A 24,329-nucleotide genomic window follows, 5' to 3' on the forward strand; every position below is an offset into this window, starting at 1 on the left:
GAAATTCTGTTATGGTTGTTTCTTTTGATTAAGAAGAAACAGGGTAGCCATCGTGGTACAATCTAGGAGGGTACAAGGGTATTTACCCCATTCTCCCCCCCCCCACAAAAAAAGATTGTTTGACTCGTATAAAGGTAACAAAATGCATGTAAAAAAGTTTTGGCGTATTTTTAAAGTTTTTTTTGTCCCCCCACCCCTGAAGAAAAATTCCAGCTACGACCTTGGTAGCCGTTGATCAATTACTGCATAAGACTAGCGAAATTTCCAAATACCTGTATTTTTTAAAATACTTGTCAGCCCAAAATGTATTTGTTCTGTATCCTATGGTGGCGCAGTGAGTTTAACCTCAGCTTGTTAATTTGAGATCATGAGTCCTAATTCAGCTGTAGTAGCACACTGTAGGGCTGGCGCAAGGACCTTAGTAGTCAAGTAGGGTCGTTAAGCCAATAGAGATATGAGATATACATTTATTAAGAAAAGAAAGCAAACACTATTCGCCATTCTCCTGCCAAGAAAGGCAATAAGCTTGTAAAGGCAAGCGAGGTTATCACCCTCAGCTAATTAAAAACACATTCATATCACGCTACTCAATACAAAAGAAACTCAACTGATGAAGGAAGAAAGGAGAAAAAGAGAAAGAGCAAAAAGACAAGAAGAAGACAGATAAAAATTAACAGAAAAAATTAACAGCAAGTAAATCAGGGAAATGCCTTGAATAGAATGACAACATGGAACAGGGCTTACATCAAAATTATTCACGAGATAAAAGAAACTTCTTTACCCGTGACTTGAAAGCCAGAAGACTAGGCACATTTTTCACACCCTCGGGCAAAATATTCCAAACATGGGGACCATAATGGCGAATCACAAAAGATGCCCGAGTAGTACTCCTAAACTCATGAGTTAAGTTATCAGCTTTTCTTGTATTATGATCATGATGGTATCTATTAAAAGTAAAAAGATTTTCAAAAGCAGGGATGAGCAGGCGATTCAAATATTTATACGAGAAAATCGCAATTTGGTAATCACGAATTTGGGATACATCCATTAACTTATTCTTTTTAAAATGCTCATGAGCAGGAACATCATCAGAATCATAAAATTCCGATAATAATTTTACAGCTCTATTCTGAAGTTTTTGTACCCTTTTGAAACATGTTACAAAATTACTTGCCCATATAGAGCATCCGTAGCTAATATATGGACAAAATATAGAAAAATAAATCATTTTTAGAATCTTTTTTGGGACTAGATTTTTAATTCTTCGCATCACCCCAAGACCTCTGCTTAATTTTTCAGCTATAGCATTTGAATGGTTTTTCCACGACAGGTTTTCATCAATTAAAAACCCCAAATATTTTGTTGTTGCTACCCTTTGTATCACATTTCCTCGAACCATGATTTGATCATTGCCAACACTTGACGAAAGTCTAGAGAATATCATGAAAAGATTTTTAGAAAAGTTTAGGGTTAACAAATTTTGTTGAGAAAAAGCTAGAAATTCAGAGACAGCATTATGAATTTTATTATACAAAACATCAAGCGAAGGCGCAGCTAGAAAGAGCAAAGAGTCATCCAACATGGATGTAATAATTTTGTTTTTGATTTTCTATCTGTTGGAATCTGAATTTTGAGGAGAAAAAGAATCTAGTATTAAGTTTCAGTGGTTAAGATCCTTGAGTGCTCATATTTTAGGAATTTGTGGTAGCCACAGGTATGCATATGTAATCCTATGACGTGTGGCAAGCTGCACCCTGCTTTTTATTCTTATTGTATTCACTACTACACCGGCTTTATCCGTTATGGGAGGATTTCAGACGCCTCAAATAGGTTGTTTCTCGTGTTGACCGTGCTCGATAGGGGTGCTATATGATATGCAGATGTGGTCCTCTGAAGTGTGGCCAGCTGTACCCAGCTTGCCCAAAATAATGTCTATCCAGCTGCCCTAAATGTCTCAAGTTATTTTTGTGTTGACCGAGATCGATAGAGATCAGTTACCTCTCTTCTTTTAGACCTAAATCTTATGTGTGGGCTATATGTATTTCTTCCTTAAATTTCTGTTTGCACTGTAAATAGATGAACAACTGCTTCATAGCACCTGCTTTGATGTTAAATTTGAGGAAATGTTTTTGGAAAGACCGTGGCCTTAGAAATAGGTCAGATACCAAAGATTACTTTTTCTATTTTGGCTCAGATTTTTCATGTAGGCGTGCTTTTTATTTAAATAGCACTTCGGCTGTAAGTCATTTGAGTTATTTTATATCACTGGCTGTGTATGTTTGTTCAGGTACGTTTATATCAGTTTTTAGTATGTTTATCAGTTATAAGTCTATAAGTACATTTTTATCAGCTATGCATCAGTCTTAAGTGGAAGATTTTGTTTAAGTCTGTTTATTCCAGATCATCAAGATGGCCAACACTGATGAGGTTCTGTCTCAGGCTCAGGAATTAAAATATTCGCATTTGAAAATGGCCTTAGAAAATTTAAGTTATTTTCCCGATGGTATTGCAAGGAATGCCCTTGAAAAAATAATGAATTCTCTTAGATGATTTACATTGTATTTATTATGAGTAAATATATTTGTATATATATCTTTTGTATAAATGGAGTTTTATTTGCGTTATTAGCGCATAGAGGCATTAATTTTATATAAGACGCGTTTATTAGATAAAGTATTTGTTAAGTATAGATTGAGTAACATACATAAAAACAAATTAATAATCTTGTGCAGATAGGACGCCTCAACATAATAAGCACAAAAGAAGACAAAAGCATAGCAAAGGAACGTATTTCAAAGTTCTTATCTTTACCGTTCTATCCCTTCAGGGCAATAAGAAAATAAGATCTTCACCCTTCTATCCATTTAGGGTAAGGGGATACTAAAATCTTAAAAAACAAATTTTAGATTGAGGGACGTAAAAACAATTTATAATCTTGTGTAGATACGGCGCCTCAATATAAGAAGCAGAAAATAAGAAAAGAAGATCTTCACCCTTCTATCCATTCAGGGCAATGGGATACTAAAATCTTAAAAACTAAATTATACTACTACTATTCATGCCAATACGATTATGCCTAAAGGTACTAAGGTGAACTTTTTTTAAGGAATTGTTTCTTGGGGGGGGGGTGAACTTAGTCAAGACAAGTTCTCTGTATGCAGGTTGTCAAAAGGGTGCAACAGCAATATCTTAGGAACAATATGGTGTATGAAGTTGAAGCTAACGGGGCTTGTTGTGGGGGATATTTAACTAACCAAAAAAAAAAAATATTCGCATCCTAATTCTTCTGCTTCCGCTCATTTTACTACTAGTACTATTATTATTATTTCTTTTACTACTCCTAATGCTGCTACTTAGGCTAAAACTACTACTATCAATCGTAATACTATTACAACTGTTGCTCCTACTACAGCTAAGGGTATTAGGGCGAAAAATTTCGAAATTTGAAGTGTACAGAACTAAATCGAAACACATTATGCACACACAGGTTGTCAAGAGGACGTATCAGAAATGGTTGAGGCATAGGTTCTATTCAAGTTTAAACTTTCAACACGTGTTTAAGGGGATGTTGAAGAAAGCAAATGTGTTATGCACATACTGCTACTAATTGTGCTAAAACTATTACTTCTACGCTAAGATTATTAAGGCTAGATTAAGCAAAGATTATTAAGGTGAAGCTTTCAAGGAATATTTAGACGGATGTTGAACTAAATCAAAAGTCCTAGTGCCCTTTTTAAGAGAAAGAAGGGAAATTAGCCCTACTCCCAAGCCCATTTATTTTTTAAATACATCCCCATGTCTTTACCAACTCCCATGCCTCCTTAAGGCCAGAACATAATTTGGACTTTACCGAAAACAAATTCGTTATAGCAGCATGTAATATTAAACTGATAATCCACAGTAATTTTTTTCAGTAAAGTGCAAATTATTTTCTTGTCTTGAGAAATTATGGGGGTTGTCAGCCCCAGGTATGCATCAATTCCAAAGCTGCCATCAGCAGAATTGCAAAAGTTGCCAGCGCTGTGGCAGCACAACTTGTGTTTTGCTTTAAGCAAAGAGTATTTTATGCTTAAAATTTGCAGAACAGTAACGAATGTAAATTAGTGGAGATTGAAGTTAGAAATATCGATAGTTTTCTGAATTACAGTTAAAAATGTAAACTAATTCAGTAACCGACATATACTAGCCATGAATATCATGCTCTATAATTTTATATATACCATTTTATCAAAAGGACTATACCATATTTAATCAAATACTGCTTGCGGAGTATAGCATTCAAAGTCTGAAGTATACTATATATAGCTTACTGCTGTTACTTATGGATGGAGTTGTTCACTTCAAAGCTACTGGTATTATAAAAATAATGCATACCCAACTGCATGCTTGATACTCATTGATCAGTATCTTACAACTATAAAAGCACCATATGATTATTTGGACAAACAATATTGATTGGCAGCCTGGCAGTGACATGAATTATGACACTGTGATATTATTTTTGCCTTAATATAATCCCCGAAAATAAACAGAGAATTGCTGCTATATTATAGTGTGGCTCTTTTAGGCTACTGATACTTCACGTTACAGCTTTCCCATTACCTGCTTTAACAGTATGTACACCTTGATAGCTATCAGCCTTTTTAAGATTCTTTCGACTGTCAAAGTAAACAGTTTTGAGAGTTTTTGGGCATGTGTGCGAGATTTGGAACAGCACTATTGAAACTCAATGAGTTTTTAGTTTTAAAAAGCAGCAGCGTGAGAGCTCACTCACAAAGCGGGATAGTATGATACTTATCTAAATACGTGCTAAAGTCACTCTAATGTACTAATTGAATTCAATACTTTTGGATTGCCAGTATCTTTGTCTTGGGGCATTAAAGATCAGGATTACATAATAGTTTTGATGAGAATATAGGACATAATGTTATTCACAAAGCAAGTGGAAAACAGGACTTTTCGGAGCTAATCCGGTCTATTACTTCACTGATGCGATGATATTTTAGTTTTTCAGCATGATATTCACTTAGTTTTTCAGAAGAAATTCACTTTATCTGTGAACTGAATTGAATGTCCAAGGCTGCTATCTAAGCTACGAATAATTAGCACATCTAGGAATGAGATTTTGTTTGCAATTTCAAGTTCTAAAGTGAACTGTAAATTCCTACCATTTTTATTGAGGTGATCCATAAAAAACCCAAAGTTCATTTTCCCCATAGTTCCAAAGTGAAATTACGTCATCCATGTCCCCAAATGATATGTTTCAAAAAATACGAATTTAACGCCACCTTTTTTATATGCTCTACAATTTTACTATTTACAGAAAACCAACACAAAACAATTGATATTTACATGTTAAATCAAACCACCCCCACAAGTTAAAAGAGCTGTCGTAATCTCTCTCGTCGATCGTGCTCTAATTGTATTTGAAGATAAAAGATAAAGAGGCAAAAAATTATGTTATTTAGGCAAAATAAAATTCTCAAGGAAAGAAACAAGGTACTAAATTTATTCATACCAAATGAAGCAAAATTCAACAATTTTTATATGGTGAAAATTCCTTGCAAAAAGATTAATTCCTATAATCTATCACGGATTCAATTATCAAACAGTTAGTGGTAACGAACTCTAAAAAATGGATTTTGATTCCAACAGTTACATCAATAAAATTGCATTTTAATGCTGATTTTAAATATATAAGTTTCATCAAGATTAGTCTTACCCATCAAAAGTTACGAGCCTGAGAAAATTTGCCTCATTTTAGACAATAGGGGGAGAATCCCCTAAAAGTCATACGATCTTAACGAAAATTACACCATCAGATTCAGCGTATCAGAGAACCCTACTGTAGAAGTTTCAAGCCCCTATCTACAAAAATGTGGAATTTCGCATTTTTTGCCAGAAGACAAATCACGGATGTGTGTTTATTTGTTTTTTTTTTGTTTTTTTTTTCCTCAGGGGTGATCGTATCGACTCAGTGGTCCTAGAATGTCGCGAAAGGGCTCATTCTAGCGGAAATTAAAAGTTCTAGTGCCCTTTTTAAGTGACAAAAAAATTGGAGGGCACCTAGGCCCCCTCCCACGCTCATTTTCCCCCCAAAGTCACCGGATCAAAATTCTGAGATAGCTATTTTACTCATCATAGTCGAAAAGCCTTATAACTATGTCTTTGGGGACGACTTACTCCCCCGCAATCCCCGTGGGAGGGGCTGCAAATTACAAACTTTGACCTGTGTTTACATATAGTAATGGTTACTGGGAAGTGTAAAGACGTCTTCAGGGTTTTTTTTGGTTTGGGGGGGAGGGTTGAGGGGGGGTTACGTGGGAGGATCTTTCCATGGATGAACTTCTCATGGGAAAAGAGACTTTCAATGGAGGGGGCGCAGGATTTTCTAGCATTATTTAAAAAAACAATGAAAAAATAAATACGAAAAGTTTTTTCTACTGAAAGTGAGAAGCAGCATTAAAACTTAAAGCGAACAGAAATTATTACGCATATGAGGAGTTCACCTCCTCGTAATACCTTGCTCTTTACGCTAAAGTATTTTTAGTAATTACAACTATTTATTCTACGGCCTTTGTGATTCAGGGGTCATTCTTAAGGAATTGGGACAAAATTTAAGCTTTAGTGTAAAGAGCGAGGTATCGACGAGGGGTGAGCCCCCTGATATACGCAATAAAAACATACGAATATAGAAGTTCACTAAATAATTTAATTCGTAAGTTACGTATATTTTTTACTTATTAAAACGTTCGTAAAAAATTATAAGTTATAGTTGCCTTTTTAAGTAATCAAAAAATTGAAGGGCAACTAGGCCTCCTCCCTCGCTCCTTTTTTCTCAAAATCTTACGATTAAAACTATGAAAAAGCCATTTAGCCCAAAAAAATTAATAAAATTTCGTTTTAATTATTTATTTGCGGAGAGCCAAGATCAAAACATGCATTAATTCAAAAACGTCCAGAAATAAAAAAAAAACAAGTTTTTTTAAATGAAAGTAAGGAGCGACATTAAAAGTTCAAACGAACAGAAATTACTCCGTATATGAAAGGGGCTTTTCCTCCTCAACGCCCCGCTCTTTACGCTAAAGTTTTTTATTACTGTTTCAAAATGTAGAGTTAAGAGAAAGAGTCAAACTTTAGCGTAAAGAGCGGGGCGTTGAGGAGGAAAAGCCCCTTTCATATACGGAGTAATAACTTACTACCCCTATAACTTACTTAATAGCATAACTTACACCCCTTGCCCCGTGGGCTCTGGGGGAGGCGGTGTTATCTTCAAAGACATAATTTCTGGACCATTCAATTACGTGGAACAAAATGGCTATTTCGAAATTGTGAGTGGATGTGTTTGAGGAAATGGTGGGCATGGGAGGGGGGATAGCTGCCCTCCAATAACTATTGACTACTAAAAAGTTCACTAGTTCTTTCAATTTCCAATCGAATGAGCTCTTTTTCAAGTTTCTAAGACAACAAATGACCATCTTAAAACTTCTATTAGATGCATTTCGGGAAAATATGAGGTGGAAGGTTATCCACCCTCTGATCACTATGGATCTTAAAAGGGGCACTAGAACTTTCGATTACTAATCCAATCTCCAAAGTTTATACGATCATCCTTTTCATATATACCTCATATGCCCCCAGGGTATAACTTACAACCCTTGCCTTGAGGGCTGTAGGGGGGTTGTCATTCTCAAATATAAAATTTCCGGACCCTTCAATTACGTTGAAGAAATCAAAGTTTGAAGTTTACGTTGAAGAAATCAAAGGCTATCTCAAAGTTTTCATTGGATGTGTTTGAGGAAATGGTGGGCAATAAAGGGGAGTTAGTTGCCCTCCAATCACTTCTGACTGTTAAAAAGAGCACTAGTCCTTTCAATTTCCGATCGAATGAGCTCGTTTCGAAGTTTTTGCTACAACATATGGCCATCTCAAAATTTCTATCTGATACACTTCAGGAAAACACGAGGTGTAGGGGAGGGTATCTACCTTCTGATCACTGAATCTTGAAAAGGGCACTAGAACATCTGATTTTCAATCAAATTAGCCCATTCCGGAGTGTTAATGATCACCCTTTCTATATATGCCTTATATACTTACAGGGACAAACTCATAACCCTTGCCCTGAGTGCTAATGGGGGGTTGTCCTCCGCAAAGACATAATTTCTGGACCTTTCAATTACGTTAAACAAAACGGCTATTTCAAAATTTTGATTGTATGTGCTTGGGGAAATGATGGGCGTGGGAGGGGGGGTAGTTGTTTTTCAGTCACTTTTGACTGATAAAAATGTACCTGTAGACTTATAGCTGATAAAAATACTAAAAACTGATATAAACGTGCCTGAACAAACGTACACAGCCGGTGATATGAAATAACTCAAATACTTAGAACCGAAAGTACATTATTTAAGTAAAGTACATATTAGTAAAAAGTACATATTTAAATAAAAAGTTCACCTACTTGAAAAATCTGAGCCAAAAAAGGTAAAAGGAATCTTTGATATCTGACCTATTCCTAAGGCCACGACCTTTTCAAAAATCTTTCCCCCAATTTAACATCAAAGCAGGTGTGTAACAAGACTTTTTTCAAGCTGCACATTCGAAGACCCATCAGAGTGCATACAAGGCAAATACCATTTAAATGTAATGTATGTGACAAGGCCTTTTCTCAAGCAGCCGACTTGAACAGGCATCAAAGAGTGCATACAGGTGAGAAACCGTTTAAGTTTTTGTATGTGATAAGACTTTGTCTCTAGCGCCTGCTTTCAACCAGCACCAAAGAATGCATACAGTTGAGAAACTGTTTAAATGCGACTTATGTGACGAGATCTTTTCTCAAGCGGCAAATTTGAACACCCATCAAACAGTGTATACAGGAGAGAAGCGTTTTAAATATAATGTATGGGACAAGATCTTTTCCCGAGCAGCCAATTTGAACAGGCATCAAAGAGTACACACAGGTGAGAAACCGTTTAAATGACATGTATGTGACAAGACTCATTTTGGGCAGCAGCTTTGAACACACACCAAAGACTGTATACAGGCTAGAAACCTTTAATTGTGATGTATATGGTAAGACCTTTTCTCGAGTGCATGTTTTGAACCAGCACCAAAGAGTGCATACCGGTGAGAAACCATTTAACTTTGAGTTATGTCACAAGACCTTTTCTCAAGCAGCAGCTTTAAAAACACACTAAGGACTGCATACAGGTTATAAACCTTTAAATGTGATATTTATGTGGTAAGACCTATTCTCGAGTGCACGTTTTGAACCAGAACCAAAGAGTGCATACTGGTAAGAAACCATTTAGATGTGAGGTATGTGACAATACATTTCTCAAGCAGCAGCTTTGAAGACACACTAAGGACTGCATACAGGTTAAAAACCTTTAAACGTGATATTTATGTGGTAAGACCTTTTCTCGGTTGCATGTTTTGGACCCGTACTAAAGAGTACATACCGGTGAGAAACCACTTAGATGTGATGTATGTGACAAGACCTTTTCTCAAGGAGCAGCTTTGAACACACACCAAAGACTGCATACAGGTTAGAAACCTTTAAATGTGATATATGTGGTAAGCCCTTTTCTCGAGCGCACGTTTAGAACCAGCACCAAACAGTGAACACGGTTGAGAAACCGTTTAAACGTGATATATGTGTCAAGTAGAAACTTCGAACACAAGTCAAATGCTGCATAGAAGTGAGAAACTCTTCAAATTTCTTGTGGGTAAAAAAAATTCTTCTGATTTGGGCAATTTTGTAGGTATCAAAGAATTCATGCAGGAGTTTAAAAAGATTTTAGTAGCACAGGTTGTATTAGTAGTTCTTCTAAGAAGTCTAATCGATAACCATTCCATGCCTCAGTTTTGCAGTCCATGGTCCTTCAGTTTCAAATATGTGTCGTAATATCTTGAACTTGGTGCAGCGATGAGGTTTGCAGCGTGAAGAAGACGCTAAAAATGTCCTATTTTCGCTGATTTTCATAGTTTAATCTAAGACCTGTCAACGACGAACGAAGGTGAATTTTACGTTGAATTTAAAATTTTAATTTGAAGAAAGATGGAAGCTAGGATTTTCCAAGTCACCAGACAATTTAGGGAAAAGTTGGCGATTCACACGGAAACTAAGCTAGCTTCAATAGAAAATAACAATAATTCAGTAATAAAAACTTTTTCTTTTGAAAATGGTGAGTTTGAATTTCTGCTTGTAACCTAGGCTTAGGATAGCCTAATGAGGCCATACGTTTCCTAGTTGAAAAATTGACTGAAGTTTTTCACAAAGTTTGTGACAAAGATGTAGAATAGTGACTCCCATAAATAAGAGGGTAAATTTGGATATATTCCCATTACTGAGATAGGCTATGATTTTGGAAAACATGCCAGTTTTATGCTATTTCTTTAATACAATAGCTATTTAACTTGAAAATTCCTTTTAGGTCCTCAAAATGATGCCTTGGTGCCTTACATTTGGCTAGACCTATAGAAAAGGGCTAAAAACAATAATTTATTCTTCATTTTATGCAGAATTATTATATTAAGGCTAATTCATTTCAACTATAGATTACCTTAAATTGTTTTACATTGTGTAATTTTTGTATAAAAAGACTATTCAGGTACCTGAGAAATAAAATTACATCTATAGTCAGAATTGCATCCTGAATCCAAACTTAACATTCATTTGCACCAGGAATGTACTTAACCCCTACAACCTAAAGTACATACTCTGAACTGATATGTATAGGGATGGGGTAAAGGGCATTTCCAGTGCAAAAGAATTTTAAGTTTAGATTTAGAATACAATTCTTATTAAAGAGCTAGGTTTTTTCTTAGCTATTAGAATAGTCTGTGAATATAAACATTACCCATTTAGGCAACATTTCAAGTTTGCTTATGTTCCATATTTCTCCAGTCACAGTTGAAATCCTCCTAGAATTATTCAACAGTCTTGATTTAAACAGTGGCATCTAAGAGACTATCCTATAGTAACATAAAGCAAACAGTAAAGAAGTCTGATGTCCACCTTGCTAGATTATGAGGACCCATAGTTTCCAGCCATGTCCCCTAGTAAAGTTGTAGAGAAGTGAAGACAAAACTGAACTTTGACTTGAGTGTTCAAGCAACTTGCAAGTCATGATGACATCTTCTCTTTTTCTTCTTTAAACCAGTGTAGAGAGTTTTAAGGATCTGAGATAATCTCTATAAGGTTTTTTCTTGCAGTTGGCTTGGTGTTGATGATACAGTTCTTGTTATTTCAGTAGAATTTTAAGCAACATCATGGTCTTCCTACTAATTTTAAGATTTAGATATAAAAATCATTAACATCTTGTAGATCAGGATTAAGTAAAGCTTTGAGGCTCAAAATGCTGTTCAAATGCCTTAATTAAAAAAAATAGATCTATTTCTATGGTTCATATTTATAAAAGAAAAATTTTAAAAGATCATCAAAGGTTAGTACCCCTTGGAGAGGGAAGAGGTAAAGTACTTTAAAATATTTTCCCATGGGGTCATTAAGGCTCTGGATGTCCTGTGGTGGTGCAGTGGGTTTGACCTTAGCTTGGTAATATGGGACCCAGAGATTGAATCATGCTGCAGGGCCAATGCAGGGACCTTAGTAGTCAAGAAGCATTGTTAATCTGATATAATACAATACTTAAGGCTCTGGATCTATTCCTGAGACTTGCTCTCTTAACTCAGCTACTTTGCCAGGTAAAGAGAAGTCCCCAATCTAGAATTCTACTCTTTTCATTTATTGGGCTAGACCTATATAATATACAAGGCTCAAGGAGACCAGGTTAGAGTTACTTATAAGCTAGGAAAAAAATTAATACTGTTCTTCATTCCATATTTTCTTCCTAATAATAACAATCACTGCCATTAAAATTGTTTTTTGGCCCCCTCCTATAATGGGGCCAAATATGCTGAAGTTTGCCAGTTCTATAGATTTTTCATAATTTTGTCTGCTTACTTCTTACAAACAGTTTTTTATAATGCCAAACAGCCTACATTCCATCTGAAAACTTATCAAACTCTTTTATATATCTAGGGCAATATTTGCCAAACTGTAACTTGTGAACCTTATGCATATCTTCTGTTGTCAAACTGCAGCTCTTGAAAAAATCTTTATTTTTCTGATTGTATACATTTTACAATTAAAATGAGCTGCAACAACAAAGAAAAAAACAAGTTAAAACTTTGGTAAAGTACTACATACTTAGGGCCAATGTGGACATACTAATTAATGCCTTTTTGTAGGCTCTAAATAAATTATTTCTAAATTATTTCACTTGCAAACCAAATTTAAAGCCCTTGAATACATCCTAAAATGAAATTTGATTCCTGTACCATGGTCCTTTTTCATTTTAATAGTTGTTACCCTGACAATATAGCCCCCTCCCCTGATAGTCCCATATTTAGTCCAAAAATATATTTTTGTTGGTTATCATCTTGTATTGCAGTGTGTGATCCTTGTTAAGACAGGGTTGCAGATTTTAATATCACAGGACTTGTGAAAATTACTGTCTTAAGTGATTTCAATGGAATTGTTGAAATTTGGTGTCACTTTAGGATTCTTTTGAAGGCTTTAAATTGGATTTGTGAGTAAAAAATTTTTTCTATTTTGAATCATCTATCAATTTGTCTTCATCTATCATCTAATCATCTTTATGTCCCTATTTTAGAAAAAGGAATTGAGTAGAGTGCTCATCATGTCCCTATCTAAGTAATAAAATTTTCAAAAAAATTATCAAAATCCTTCTTCATAAACCTATTAACATGAATAATTAGAAATTAGAGGTACTCCCATGATCCATTTTCACCATAACATGTGTTATAGATTTGTTATTGGTTTATCCAAGAAAATTTGTTTCAAAATCTGGTAGCAATATTGCTGCTATACTCTTGCATGTATCACATCCCATTGTTCTGTCAAACTACTTAAGAGAGAATATGTACCTGTAGTTTGTCAGGGAGCCACAAGAGAGAAATGTTAATTTAAGGTTCTGGAGACTTGGCAAGCACCAGAAGGTTCAAGAATGCAGTCTGATGTAACCAGTCATGCTGAATTAAAAAATAAGTGCTATATAGTTGACAAGTTGGTCCAACATCCCTGTTAATTCTAATTTTCTTGAAAATGATCTTGACTGACAAAGTTCATTTCAAATTGTTAAAAAATTCTAAACTCCTGCAAAATTGCTCAATTAATGCTCAAACCAAAGGAAATTGAATAATACTCAATACACTTTGTTAAAATCGGTTCTTTTTTAATTTCAGTTTTACTCCCTAAAAATCAACTTAAAAGATAGAATCATTTATTGTGTTTTGGGAACAATCTTCATCTATTTTGAAAATTTGCCTATATTAGCTGTATTTTACAATAATGAATTCAGTAGGAAATTTATTGTTCTACAAATTGAGTGATCTAGCTATTCTCTAACCCTTTTTGTCTTGGTACTATTAGCAAAGAAGCAGAATGGTCCAATTTTAGCTCAGGTAAAAATAGAAATCTGTGCAATACTCTTTCTTTTTGCGCCCCAGTCTTGTCTGAATTAGTGAGCTATTATTTATTATGCCTAAAAGTGAGTTTGGCACTGCTCACCAAGAAGATCACCCTTCCTTTATCTTACAAACACACAAAGCTGTTGATAAAGTGAAGTCTGTTCTGGAGTTCAGGCTTAGTTCTAATTGATACAGTATTGATTATTTCCTCAGTGCTATACTCTTGAGACAATAGTCCTGAGACTGTATACTATGAGACTTGAGTCAATATTGAGAATGCTGATAGTCTTGTAAAATATGCAAGCTATCATGGGTGCAACAATAGCTCTAACCTAGTGAAGATTGAAAATAGAATACTTGATTGCTACTTGGGTGGAGATAAAGCTGATTTGAGCAAAGCACAGTTCATGAATAATGAGCAGGCAAAATAAAGAAAATCCAAAAATTTTGTACAGTAAATGCTAACTTCAAGCTGTCAAAAGGGTATTGGTGAGTGTTGTCATTGCTGGGAACACAGGACTTCACCATCTAAAGAATTTGCTTTTTTATGAGCTTTGCTAATTTGTACTTCTATATTTGAGAGAAGTGCCATTTCTGGATTTGGCAAACCAAATCTTTTGTTGGCAGGAGCAGCAAGGATCTCCACACAAATTTCGGTATCTTTAGGTAAACACTGAAACCTAGATGATCAAAATTTGATACTATCAAATTCTAAGGCAAAGGCAAAACGTATTCAACTCTTATTTGACACATTCACAACCTAGTGTATGAGCTTCAAGCAGTTTTAGCTGTCTACCTCTCTGATGGCTTCTAAGATTGGATGATAATAAGGATGCTCAGCAGAAGTGGAAGTATAGATACAGATTTTGAACTTTGTGTTTGAGTTTTACCCATGAAGCAGCCAATACTAGACCTAGACAGCTGATGTTGGACTGTTTGAAGAGGGTTTTAACATTACATATGTTGATGCTAATGATGCATACATGTCATCCTTTTACTGTATCATTTAAGTTATCCCTTGGATACCACTCAAATTCTGAAATATGGAAAGATTTGTCTAACTCTGTGAATATTCAGTGCCTATTTACCTATACATCTGCTTTGCAGGAATTTATCAAATGATCCCTTTTTTATCTGCCTTTTTCATGTGCTTTGTGGCTGAAATTCAGTTGAGTTTAAGTTCTCTGAAGGAAAAAGAGGGGTTATTAAGACTGTTAAAGAATGGGGATTGCAGGAATAGATTGCTTTGCTTGTGAAAGAGATAGAAAGGTTAAAATTTCATCCTTCTGTACAAGAAAATTTTCCTTTTATTTGCTGAAAAATCTTTGTTTATGCATATGGTAAAGATCTAAACCTCTTTACCTCTCTTTGTGAGTGACTTACAAGTAAATTTATACCATTGAAAATGGGAGCTCAAGTATTTTCCACCATTAAGTGTTGCCTTTGAGTACCATGCTAAGTGTGGTTATTTCTAGTTCTACGTTCTTTTTTTCTCTAAAAGCAAATCAACCAAAGTCATAGTTTGTAGACCTCTTCATTCTGGCTGGGTATTTCAGGATTGTGAGTGCTGGTCAATTGTGTTCAACCTTAAGGTATTCCAAGTTTGTATGGCTTCTGAGTACTGCTTGTGTAAGTAATGTACAACAAATTATGTCATAAATGTGAAATATACCTTGTTGTTTACATTGTGACTGTGGTGGGAAATTTTTGAATCATATCTATGCTGTATAACTAATTCTTCTACTCCTCTGGTGGCGCAGTGGGTTTGACCTTAGCTTGGTAATACAGGACCCAGAAATCATGCTGCAGGAATGCACTGCGGGACCAACGCAGGGACCTTAGTAGTCAAGAATCATTGTTAATCCCATACAATACAATTAATTCTTCTAATTCTTTAGTTTTTAAAGTTTTACATCTCTATAATTGAGACTCAGATAGAAAAATGTGATGTGCAGAGACAATTACTTTTAAAGTTTGTTGGTTAGTAGGTTATACAAAATAGCTAGCAGTTGGCAGTCTTTTTTGTTCATGTTATTTGAAATGAACAGATTTATGTTCAGGATAAAGGATTAGCTAGTATCTTGATATGTTAAGCAATTGTAAATTGTCTTTCAAAGATTGTAAATAAGTACAATATACAAGGTAGTTGGCAGCTCTTTCAATAAAGCATACCCATCTTTATAGTTCATCTTATTTAAAATTTCACCTAGGAATGAAAGAATATTCATCTTCAAGGGTATGTGTGTAATTCCTGAGTTCACATATGTACTAATGAGTCTGGTATGTCCCCAGTTTCAGATTATAACTATCTGTTACTCAACAAATACTTGATCATTAGAGCAGTTTTTTTTATTGAAGAAAAAAAACAACATTCATAGTTTCAATGTTATCAGCAGTAAGCCCAACTTCATACCAAAAACACTCATAATCAGTGGCATCAATTACTGTAAGCTGTGTGATCACTGTTGAAAGTTTTTGTGAAATGCATTTTGTAATAGTAATTTTTTCTTGCCTCAGCCAAGTGTATAATGTCCATATTTGTATTTGGCACTATTTATTACCCCATATTCTACTGTCAATCCTTGTGCTGCTGATTGATCACATTTTTGCGACATTTTGAATGTCACAGTCATATTTTTGGCAAGTCGCTCCTTGACTAAGGAAAAAGTGAGAGAAAATAAATGTAGTTTGAAACATTTCAAGAAATGGATTTGACCTGTCAGGTGTATTAGTCCTGCATATGTAGCAAGGTATTTTATGGTGCATTGCTGTTATGAAGCATTATCAATTGCTAGCTATTTGGTGTTAAGCTGAAAATATGTGGCTTTGTGTTTAATATTCAGAATTTTGTTTCTCAAAGGATTGTGACCTGTTGGGTGCACATGTTAATGATCTTCATGTTTTTTTTTCTCACCAGGTCTCAATCCATTCAGGATGGAAAAAATAAGTCTATGTTTAATTATTGGTTTAATGTTTATTTAACATCATATTAGATATTATTAAATGAAACTGGATGTTATTGATACAAAGTGAAAAACGCATACATTCTTATAGATAACATTTTATACCCTAACTGTAGTTCTACATTGGATTTCAACAGTTGCAAAAAGTCTTTTTGGTTCTTTGAACAAAAAAACTTGTCAGTCTCTGGCCTAGGGCTATATTTAGCTCCATTAGAAAGGGTGTCAGGGATGCAATTGTGATGGTATTGGTTATTATGTTCAGAAATATCACAATAGGGAATTAAAAATTATATTTCTCTTTCAGTCTTTTTTTTCTAAGTGTAATATTAAGAAAAAAGTGTTCCAAGGGTGACAGTAGTTTACATCCTTTTCCATAATGGCAAAATATATAAATCATCACATTCAGAAAATTTATATTTACTAGATTTCAGAATTACATCTAGCTGAACCTTATCCAAGTCCCTTCCCCCTTATTACTTGGATATAGCCCTAAGCTATATCAAAAATTTGTTGATTTGTTTATTCTTTCTTTTTTTTTAAATTTGCATTACAGACCAGGTTTTAAACTCAGATTTGGAAGCTTATATTAATCTTGAGTTTGTATTTTTGCAAGATTGAACTCAAATCTAAAGAACTTCAAAAATTTATCTTTTCTAGATATAAATTAAAACCTTTACCAAGAGAAAAAAGTGTTGGCAACTGTAATGCAAACGTTTTTGCAAATTTTTTCTTTCAGCAGGTTGCAGCAGCAGCTAGCAACTTAGTAAGAGATGATCACATCCCATACTAAGAAATAAAATAGCCAATAGCTCGTAAAAATGGAGTCATATCAAAACACAAAGTACACCATTAGAATCACCTCGTCCAAAACCCCTATTTAGGAAACTTACTGCTCCTTGGCTTGAATAACAGAAAAATCCATTGGCTTGAAAAATAAGAAAAGTGGCTGCAAGTATGATATTTTGCATCAATAGCACCTTTTTTCTTTCCGTTTTTTTCTTCCCAGCTAGTGGGGTGCTGGAACATCATAGAGAGCAGTTTAATGGCTTGTTTTAAAGGGAATTGTAACATCTGGTGCCTTTTGTAGTTAACAAAAAATTACACTTGATTAACAAATTTTATTATCATCATCTTACATATGAATTACATTAAGGATCAGCATAGTTAATTATTCTAAAAAAGATTTAAGAGAATGTTGAACTAAATCAAATCATGTTGTGTGCATAGAAGCTGTAAAAAAGGTGTATTATTGAAACCTAATGAGGAAGAAACCATGGCACTTAGTAATTAAAGGTTAGATAATACAAGCATCTTTTGAAAAGTTATTTGTCTAGGCTATATGGTTCGTCTCTTACTATTCCCACTAAGAAAAGCCCCAAACTACTCTGGAGAAACTTTGTGAAGCTAAGGGAATCGTCCTCTGAAGCTCCATGCATAATTAAAGAGACCTGGAGTACTTGCTTTGAAGATCAGTTTAAATGTCCTAATCCAGTGCTACATAATTCTTATTGAAATGAACTTGATGAAACACTCAAACTACCAAAGGATAACATGGTTGTGGATAAAGCATTATCAGTGAATGCCTGAAAAGCTGAAGAAAAAGTTCTTGCAAGGTTTTGATGGAATTTGGTCCCCCCATACCAGTTTGGGTTCTAGCAATCTCTGGGTTGTGATCATGTGCTGTATTCATTAGTTTCTATATTGGTTGACGCAGAAAGTAATAACTAGATTTACATTGCATGGGCAACATGAGGTGTTGCTGCAACCTTTGTTTGACTTCGCCAAGTAAATTGTTGCAAAAGCAACACTTTGGTTTTGTTTCCTTGCCTTGATTAAATGCTGAAGTTGTTAATCTGTAAGGATCTTCAAATAAAGATCCTTCAGGATCTTCAACTAAGTAATAACAAAGAAAGAATTCTAAATTATAGTCAGGCTTGCAACCTAGTAAGAGACAGTCATGCCCCATACTAAGAAATATTACAGCCATTAACTCCAAAAAAAAGTGTCAGATCAAAACAAGAGGTACAATATTTGAACTTCGTTGTCCAAACCCTTATATAGGAAGCTTACAGCCCCTTGGCTTGAACAACTATAAAAAGGATGTGTATAGTTCCATGTAAATGTAGACATCAATATCATAGTTATAAAGATGTGTGAAACCTAGTAAAGAACAAATCTGGGTTGCAGCGGTAGCTAGCAACTTAGTAAACGACAATCACATTCCATAGTAAAAAACAAAATAGCCCACAACTCCTAAAACTAGAGTCAGATTAAAAAAAGAATACACTATTAGTACCGCCTTGTCAAATATCCCTATATAGGAAACAAACTGTCCCTTTGCTTGAATAACAAGGATAATATATTGGTTTGAAAATCAAGAAAACTGGCTGAACCGACGATAATCTACATCAACGGCATCTTTTTCTTCGTTTTTTTTTCGCCTTAGGTAGTTTGGCACTGGAACATCATAGAGAGCTGTTTGATGGCTCATTTTGAAAGGAAATTGATTTATTTAAAAACTTTATAATTAAAAAAAGTAATTTCAAAAACAAAATATTTCAAACAGTTTGTGGTAACGAACAGGAGCAACCCGGCTCAATAGTAAACGAAACTCGAAAAAACAGAATTTTGATACTAAAAGATACATCAAAAGAATTGGATTTTCATGCTGATTTTAAATGTATAAGTTTCATCAAGTTTAGTCATACCCATCGAAAGTTACGAGCCTGAGAAAATTTGCTTTATTTTGGAAAATAGGGGGAAACACCCCCTAAAAGTCATAGAATCTTAACGAAAATCACACCATCGCATTCAGCGTATCAGAGAACCCTATTGCGAATATTTCAAGCTCCTATTGTATCGGATTAACGACGCTTCTTGACTACTAAGGTCCCTGCGTCGGCCCTGCAGTGCATTCCTGCAGCATGGTTCGATCTCTGGGTCCCGTATTACCAAGCTAAGGTCAAACCCACTGCGCCACCACAGGACTTTCAAGCTCCTATCTACAAAAGTATGGAATTTCGTATTTTTTGCCAGAAGACAGATCACGGGTGCGTGTTAATTTGTTTTTTGTTTGTTTTTTTTTCCAGGGGTCATCATATCGACCAAGTGGTCCTCTAATGTCGCAAGAGGGCTCATTCTAACGGAAATAAAAAGTTCTAGTGCCCTTTTTAAGTGACCAAAAAAATTGGAGGGCACCTAGGCCCCTCCCACGCTCATTTTTTACCCAAAGTCAACGGATCAAAATTTTGAGATAGCCATTTTGTTCAGCATAGTCAAAAACCATAATAACTATGTCTTTGGGGATGACTTACTCCCCCACAGTCCCTGGGGGAGGGGCTGCAAGTTATAAACTTTGACCATTGTTTACATACAGTAATGGTTATTGGGAAGTGTACAGACGTTTTCAGGGGGATTTTTTTTGGGTTATGGGGGGTTGAGGGGAGGGGGCTATGTGGGAGGATCTTTCCTTGGAGGAATATGTCATGGGGGAAGAGAAACTCAATGAAAATGTGCTCTTTATGCTAAAGTATCTTTAGTAATTTCAACTATTTATTCTACGGCTTTTCTGATTCAGGGGTCATTCTTAAAGAATTGGGACAAAACTTTAGTATGAAAAAGCTTTAGTATAAAGAGGGAGGTATTAACGAGGGGACAAACCCCCTCATATACATATTGAAAACATAAGAATATAGAAGTTTGTTCGGTAAGTTAATTCTTAAGTTATGTATATTTTCTACTAATAAAAACGTTCGTTAAACATTAAAAGTTCTAGTTGCCTTTTTAAGTAATAGAAAAATTGGAGGGCAACTAGGCCTCCTTCCCCACCCCTTATTTCTCAAAATCGTCTGATCAAAACTAAGAGAAAGCTATTTAGCCCAAAAAAAGAATTAATATGCAAATTTTATTTTAATAATTTATGTTCGGAGAGCCAAAATCGAACTTGCATTAATTCAAAAACGCTCAGAAATTAAATAAAAAAAATAGTTTTTTTTAACTGAAAGTAAGGAGCGACATTAAAACTTAAACCAACAGAAATTACTCCGTGTATGAAAGGGGCTGTTCCCTTCTGAACTCCCTGCTCTTTACGCTAAATTTTTTTACTGTTTAATAAAGTAGAATTGAGAGAAAGAGTCAAACTTTAGCGTATAGAGCTGGGCGTTGAGAAGGGAACAGTCCCTTTCATACACGGAGTAATTTCTGTTCGTCTTAAGTTTTAATGTCGCTCCTTACTTTCAGTTAAAAAAATTAGTTTTTTTATTTAATTTTTACGAAAAACTGCATTGTTCCATATCTTTCTAGTAGTAAATATTATTAACATCTGCTTGCATCCTGGAACCAAACTTTTTTTTTCTTTTGGCTCAAATCCTAGATTGGTTATCTCTATAACGGTGTGCTTGATTTTCTTATATTAAAAGACGATCATTAGAAGTATTATGATATAGTAAGGGGGGGTCAGAATACAGGCATGAAAATTAGTTTTGTTTTTCAATAGGTTCTTACTGCATGATGCGTGATTTTATGGGACTAACATGTAATATGTAGTAACATGTATTATGTTGTCTTCTGACAACATATTGTCTTCTGAACAAGCCATTTGCAAGTTGAAAAAAAAACAGTAGTACACAAAAAAAAATAGAGATAGCATCCTGACAAGACAAAAGCAAAGGTATTTCACAGACCATGCATATTGAGAAGAAAAAAAATCAGAGAGCAAACAAAACAAAAGATCAAGGAGTGTTATCAGAATGATGAAGATTATAAAAAAGCAACAATTGAGAGAGCTAAACAAAAGATCATGGTGCGTTATAATTATGATTAAGATTACCGAAATAATTATAAGAAAAAAGTGGTTATCAGAAATTTTTTATCCGTGTTGCAGTGGTAGCTAGCAAACTTGTGAGAGACGATCATGCCCCAGTAAAAAATAAAATAGCCCGTAACTCCTAAAACTAGAATTAGATTATAAAACGAAGTACATTATTAAAACCGCGTTTTCCTAAACCCCCTATGCTAGATAATGAATTTGGATTGCAGCGGTAGCTAGCAACCTAGTGAGAGACGATCACGCCCCATAGTACAAACTAAAGTAACCCATAACTCTTAAAAATAGAGTCAGATCAAAACAAGAAGTACACTATTAGAACTGCATTGTCCAAAAACTCTTTATAAGGAATTTACCGTCCCTTGGGTTGAACAACAAGGAAAATATATTAGCTTAAAAATCAAGAAAAATGGCTGCAACCACGATATTCTACATATACTTTTAGTAAAGAAGGAACTCTACCCCATAGTTGCTGAATGTTAAAAAAAAATCATTATGTTCATAATTATGCATCAAACTTGTCTTCAGAAAAGATTCAAGCAAGAATTGGTTGATAGACTTTGCTATCTCTGCATGAAGTATATCCATTATTCCATTATAGTTGATGCTTAATGACTGAGAATATACTGGTAAGCTGTTCATTGTTTTCATAGGTTATCGCTTTTAAAATCATGGTTTCAGCTGTAGCTGCCAACTATTAAAAGACAAACGACAGCCGATAGTAATCAAAAGTTAAAAACTGCCAAATGAGAAAAATTGCCATCTTACAGTGATTCAAAAATGGTAACTATTTTTTCCGTTCACCTTAAAAATAAACGTTTATAAAAAGAAAACTATGGTAGTTTTGGGAAAGCTTAATATTCCTTGAAATTGGCGTCTGATCAAAAAAAAAAAAAAAAACTGCACCGTTGGAATCAGCATAGTCTAAAACCTTATACAAGAGAATTACAGTCCTCTACCTGGAAAAACAAGGAACATTACTTTTTGGCATTTGTAGCACTGATGTATCTCTCTTTTTTTCTTAAAAAAAGGGTTTCTTTTTCCCTTTTGTTTAATGGCTCATAATAATTACGCAATAGCATAGATTATAACCCCGGCTATGACGTCATTCATAACCTTGTATACGAAAATGCAGTTTTTCATAAAAAGTTGACTTTTTAAAATATCGTTTCTTGTTAATTACGAAATGCACTAGATATAGCAATTTTTTTTAAATGAACCATCAAACAGCTTTCTATGATGCTCTAGTGTCCTGCTAACAGTGGAGCAAAAACGAAAAAAAGACGCTTTTAATGCAGAATATCGTGTTTTCCTTGTTTTTCAAACCAATGGATTTGTTCTTGTTGTTCCAGCCTAGGGACTGTAAGTTTTCTTCATAGCATTTTCGGACAAGGCAGTTCTAGTGGGGAACTTTGTGTTTTGATCTGACGCCATTAGGTGTTTTGGGTTGTTTTTGTTTCTATGGTACGTGTTTCTCTTTTGCTAGATTGCTGCTACCACTGCAACCGCGATGACCTATCACAGACCCGTTGGCGTACTTAAGCCTTGTAATGTAAGTTCTTTTTGAGCAATGTTTACGACTCATTGGATTGCGTTAAATAGATGTACAGACCAACAAAATAAACATCCGTTTATTTATGCGAAAGAAAGTCTTTGTAAGTGAAAATTACTAATTCTGAGAGCCAATATTAATCGAAATCTGGTCTAAAATTAGAGTTTTTCTTGTGGAATTTACAAGTTCCCTTCAAAACTTTACTATTTTTTTTTACTTTTCTTGTAATAAGCGGCAGTTATGCTTTGGGATCCACTGCTGACCGAAATTGCTGATCGAATTAAATTTTTTGTTGTGAATTCTCCAAATTCACAGAAAAGACTGAATAGTTGTCCCTTTTTAATGCGGAATAAACAACCTTTATAACCTGAAATCGCACAGTGCAGGAACCATCACTACTCAAGATTGATTTTACAGACGTAGTTTCTTGTCATTGGACATTCAAGAAATGGGCGTTTGTTGGGTTTATGCTTTTCAGTAATAAGTCATATAGGATAGTTCTTCTTAAGACGGAGGGGGGGGGGAATTTGAAAACAGGTGTATCCTCAAATACTTTCCAAAAAATAGCATATATGATTATTGACTGAATTCCACTCGGAAGCACAAGCATGGTTCGAAATCCAAATCTTGACAAACTAACTTCAGCTATTCCCCTTTGATATGGTGTGTAAACTTGCCTCAGTTGACTTGCTGTTGGCTCTGATCAACAACAAATTAAACATACCCTTTTTCGGTGCAGGCAAGAAGTTTTTGCACCTTTCCAAAATATAGTGTCTTGTTCAACAAGCTCGTGTATGCTCCAGAAAAACCATTGGTCCCACAGCACAATAAAGGAGAAAAATTGCGGTGTTTCTGGGTCCCATAGGTGACAAACTATGTTCATAATTCCCTAGATCCTCTCCTGCAATTTGATTTTTCGGTTTTGGACTAACATCCTACTTTTTCGGGTGGCGTGGATTTTGTTTGAATATTCTAACCTCCATACCCATCCTGGATGAAATGCTACAAGTAGTTGAACAACTGTTGTTAAAATCCTAAATTTTAATAACTATTTTTTAATAGTTATTAACTAATTTTTAATTTAATAATTTAAAATAATAATTTTTTAATAATTTAAAATAATAATTTTTTTAAAATAATAACTTAATAATTATTTTTAACTCAATTTTAATAACTATGATGTCAATAAAAATTCTAAATTGATGTAACACATAGCATTAGCAGATTTTGAAAACCTTTTAAAAGTTTTGTTCTTTCATGTTCAAGAGGAAACTAATCAATAACCCCAAAAAAATTTATGTGTCATATAAAAATTAAATTCCAAAAGCAAAATTTGATTAACTATCAAAATAAATTTTTATGATAACTTTTGTAATTATGTCGTGACCTTTATGATTCTGTTCATTGTCATTTTCTGGGTTAGTACTTGTAACTAGTGCATCATGTTTTCAGGTTCCTCCTCAGACGAATTCAAAATTACCTTCGTAAAAAAATTCAG

At 34.6% G+C, this 24,329-nt stretch overlaps 2 protein-coding genes across 2 annotated transcripts in view; both read left to right on the top strand.

Moving 5' to 3' along the window:
• LOC136029967 (all trans-polyprenyl-diphosphate synthase PDSS2-like) overlaps positions 1 to 2,592 on the top strand; it is a 51,892-nt gene extending 49,300 nt beyond the window's left edge. Inside the window, exon 7 of the mRNA XM_065708531.1 lies at positions 2,401 to 2,592. Within this exon, the coding sequence (XP_065564603.1) occupies positions 2,401 to 2,550 (150 nt within the window). The 3' untranslated portion in view covers positions 2,551 to 2,592. The remainder of the gene's footprint in view (positions 1 to 2,400) is intronic.
• A 7,420-nt stretch (positions 2,593 to 10,012) lies between these two features.
• The window catches only part of LOC136029970 (uncharacterized), a 32,602-nt gene continuing 18,285 nt past the window's right edge, over positions 10,013 to 24,329 (top strand). Inside the window, exon 1 of the mRNA XM_065708535.1 lies at positions 10,013 to 10,184. Coding sequence (XP_065564607.1) covers positions 10,058 to 10,184 — 127 coding nt within the window. The 5' untranslated portion in view covers positions 10,013 to 10,057. The remainder of the gene's footprint in view (positions 10,185 to 24,329) is intronic.

This window comes from Artemia franciscana, chromosome 8 (genome assembly GCF_032884065.1).
Source record: "Artemia franciscana chromosome 8, ASM3288406v1, whole genome shotgun sequence".
In the NCBI taxonomy this organism is placed as follows: domain Eukaryota; kingdom Metazoa; phylum Arthropoda; class Branchiopoda; order Anostraca; family Artemiidae; genus Artemia; species Artemia franciscana.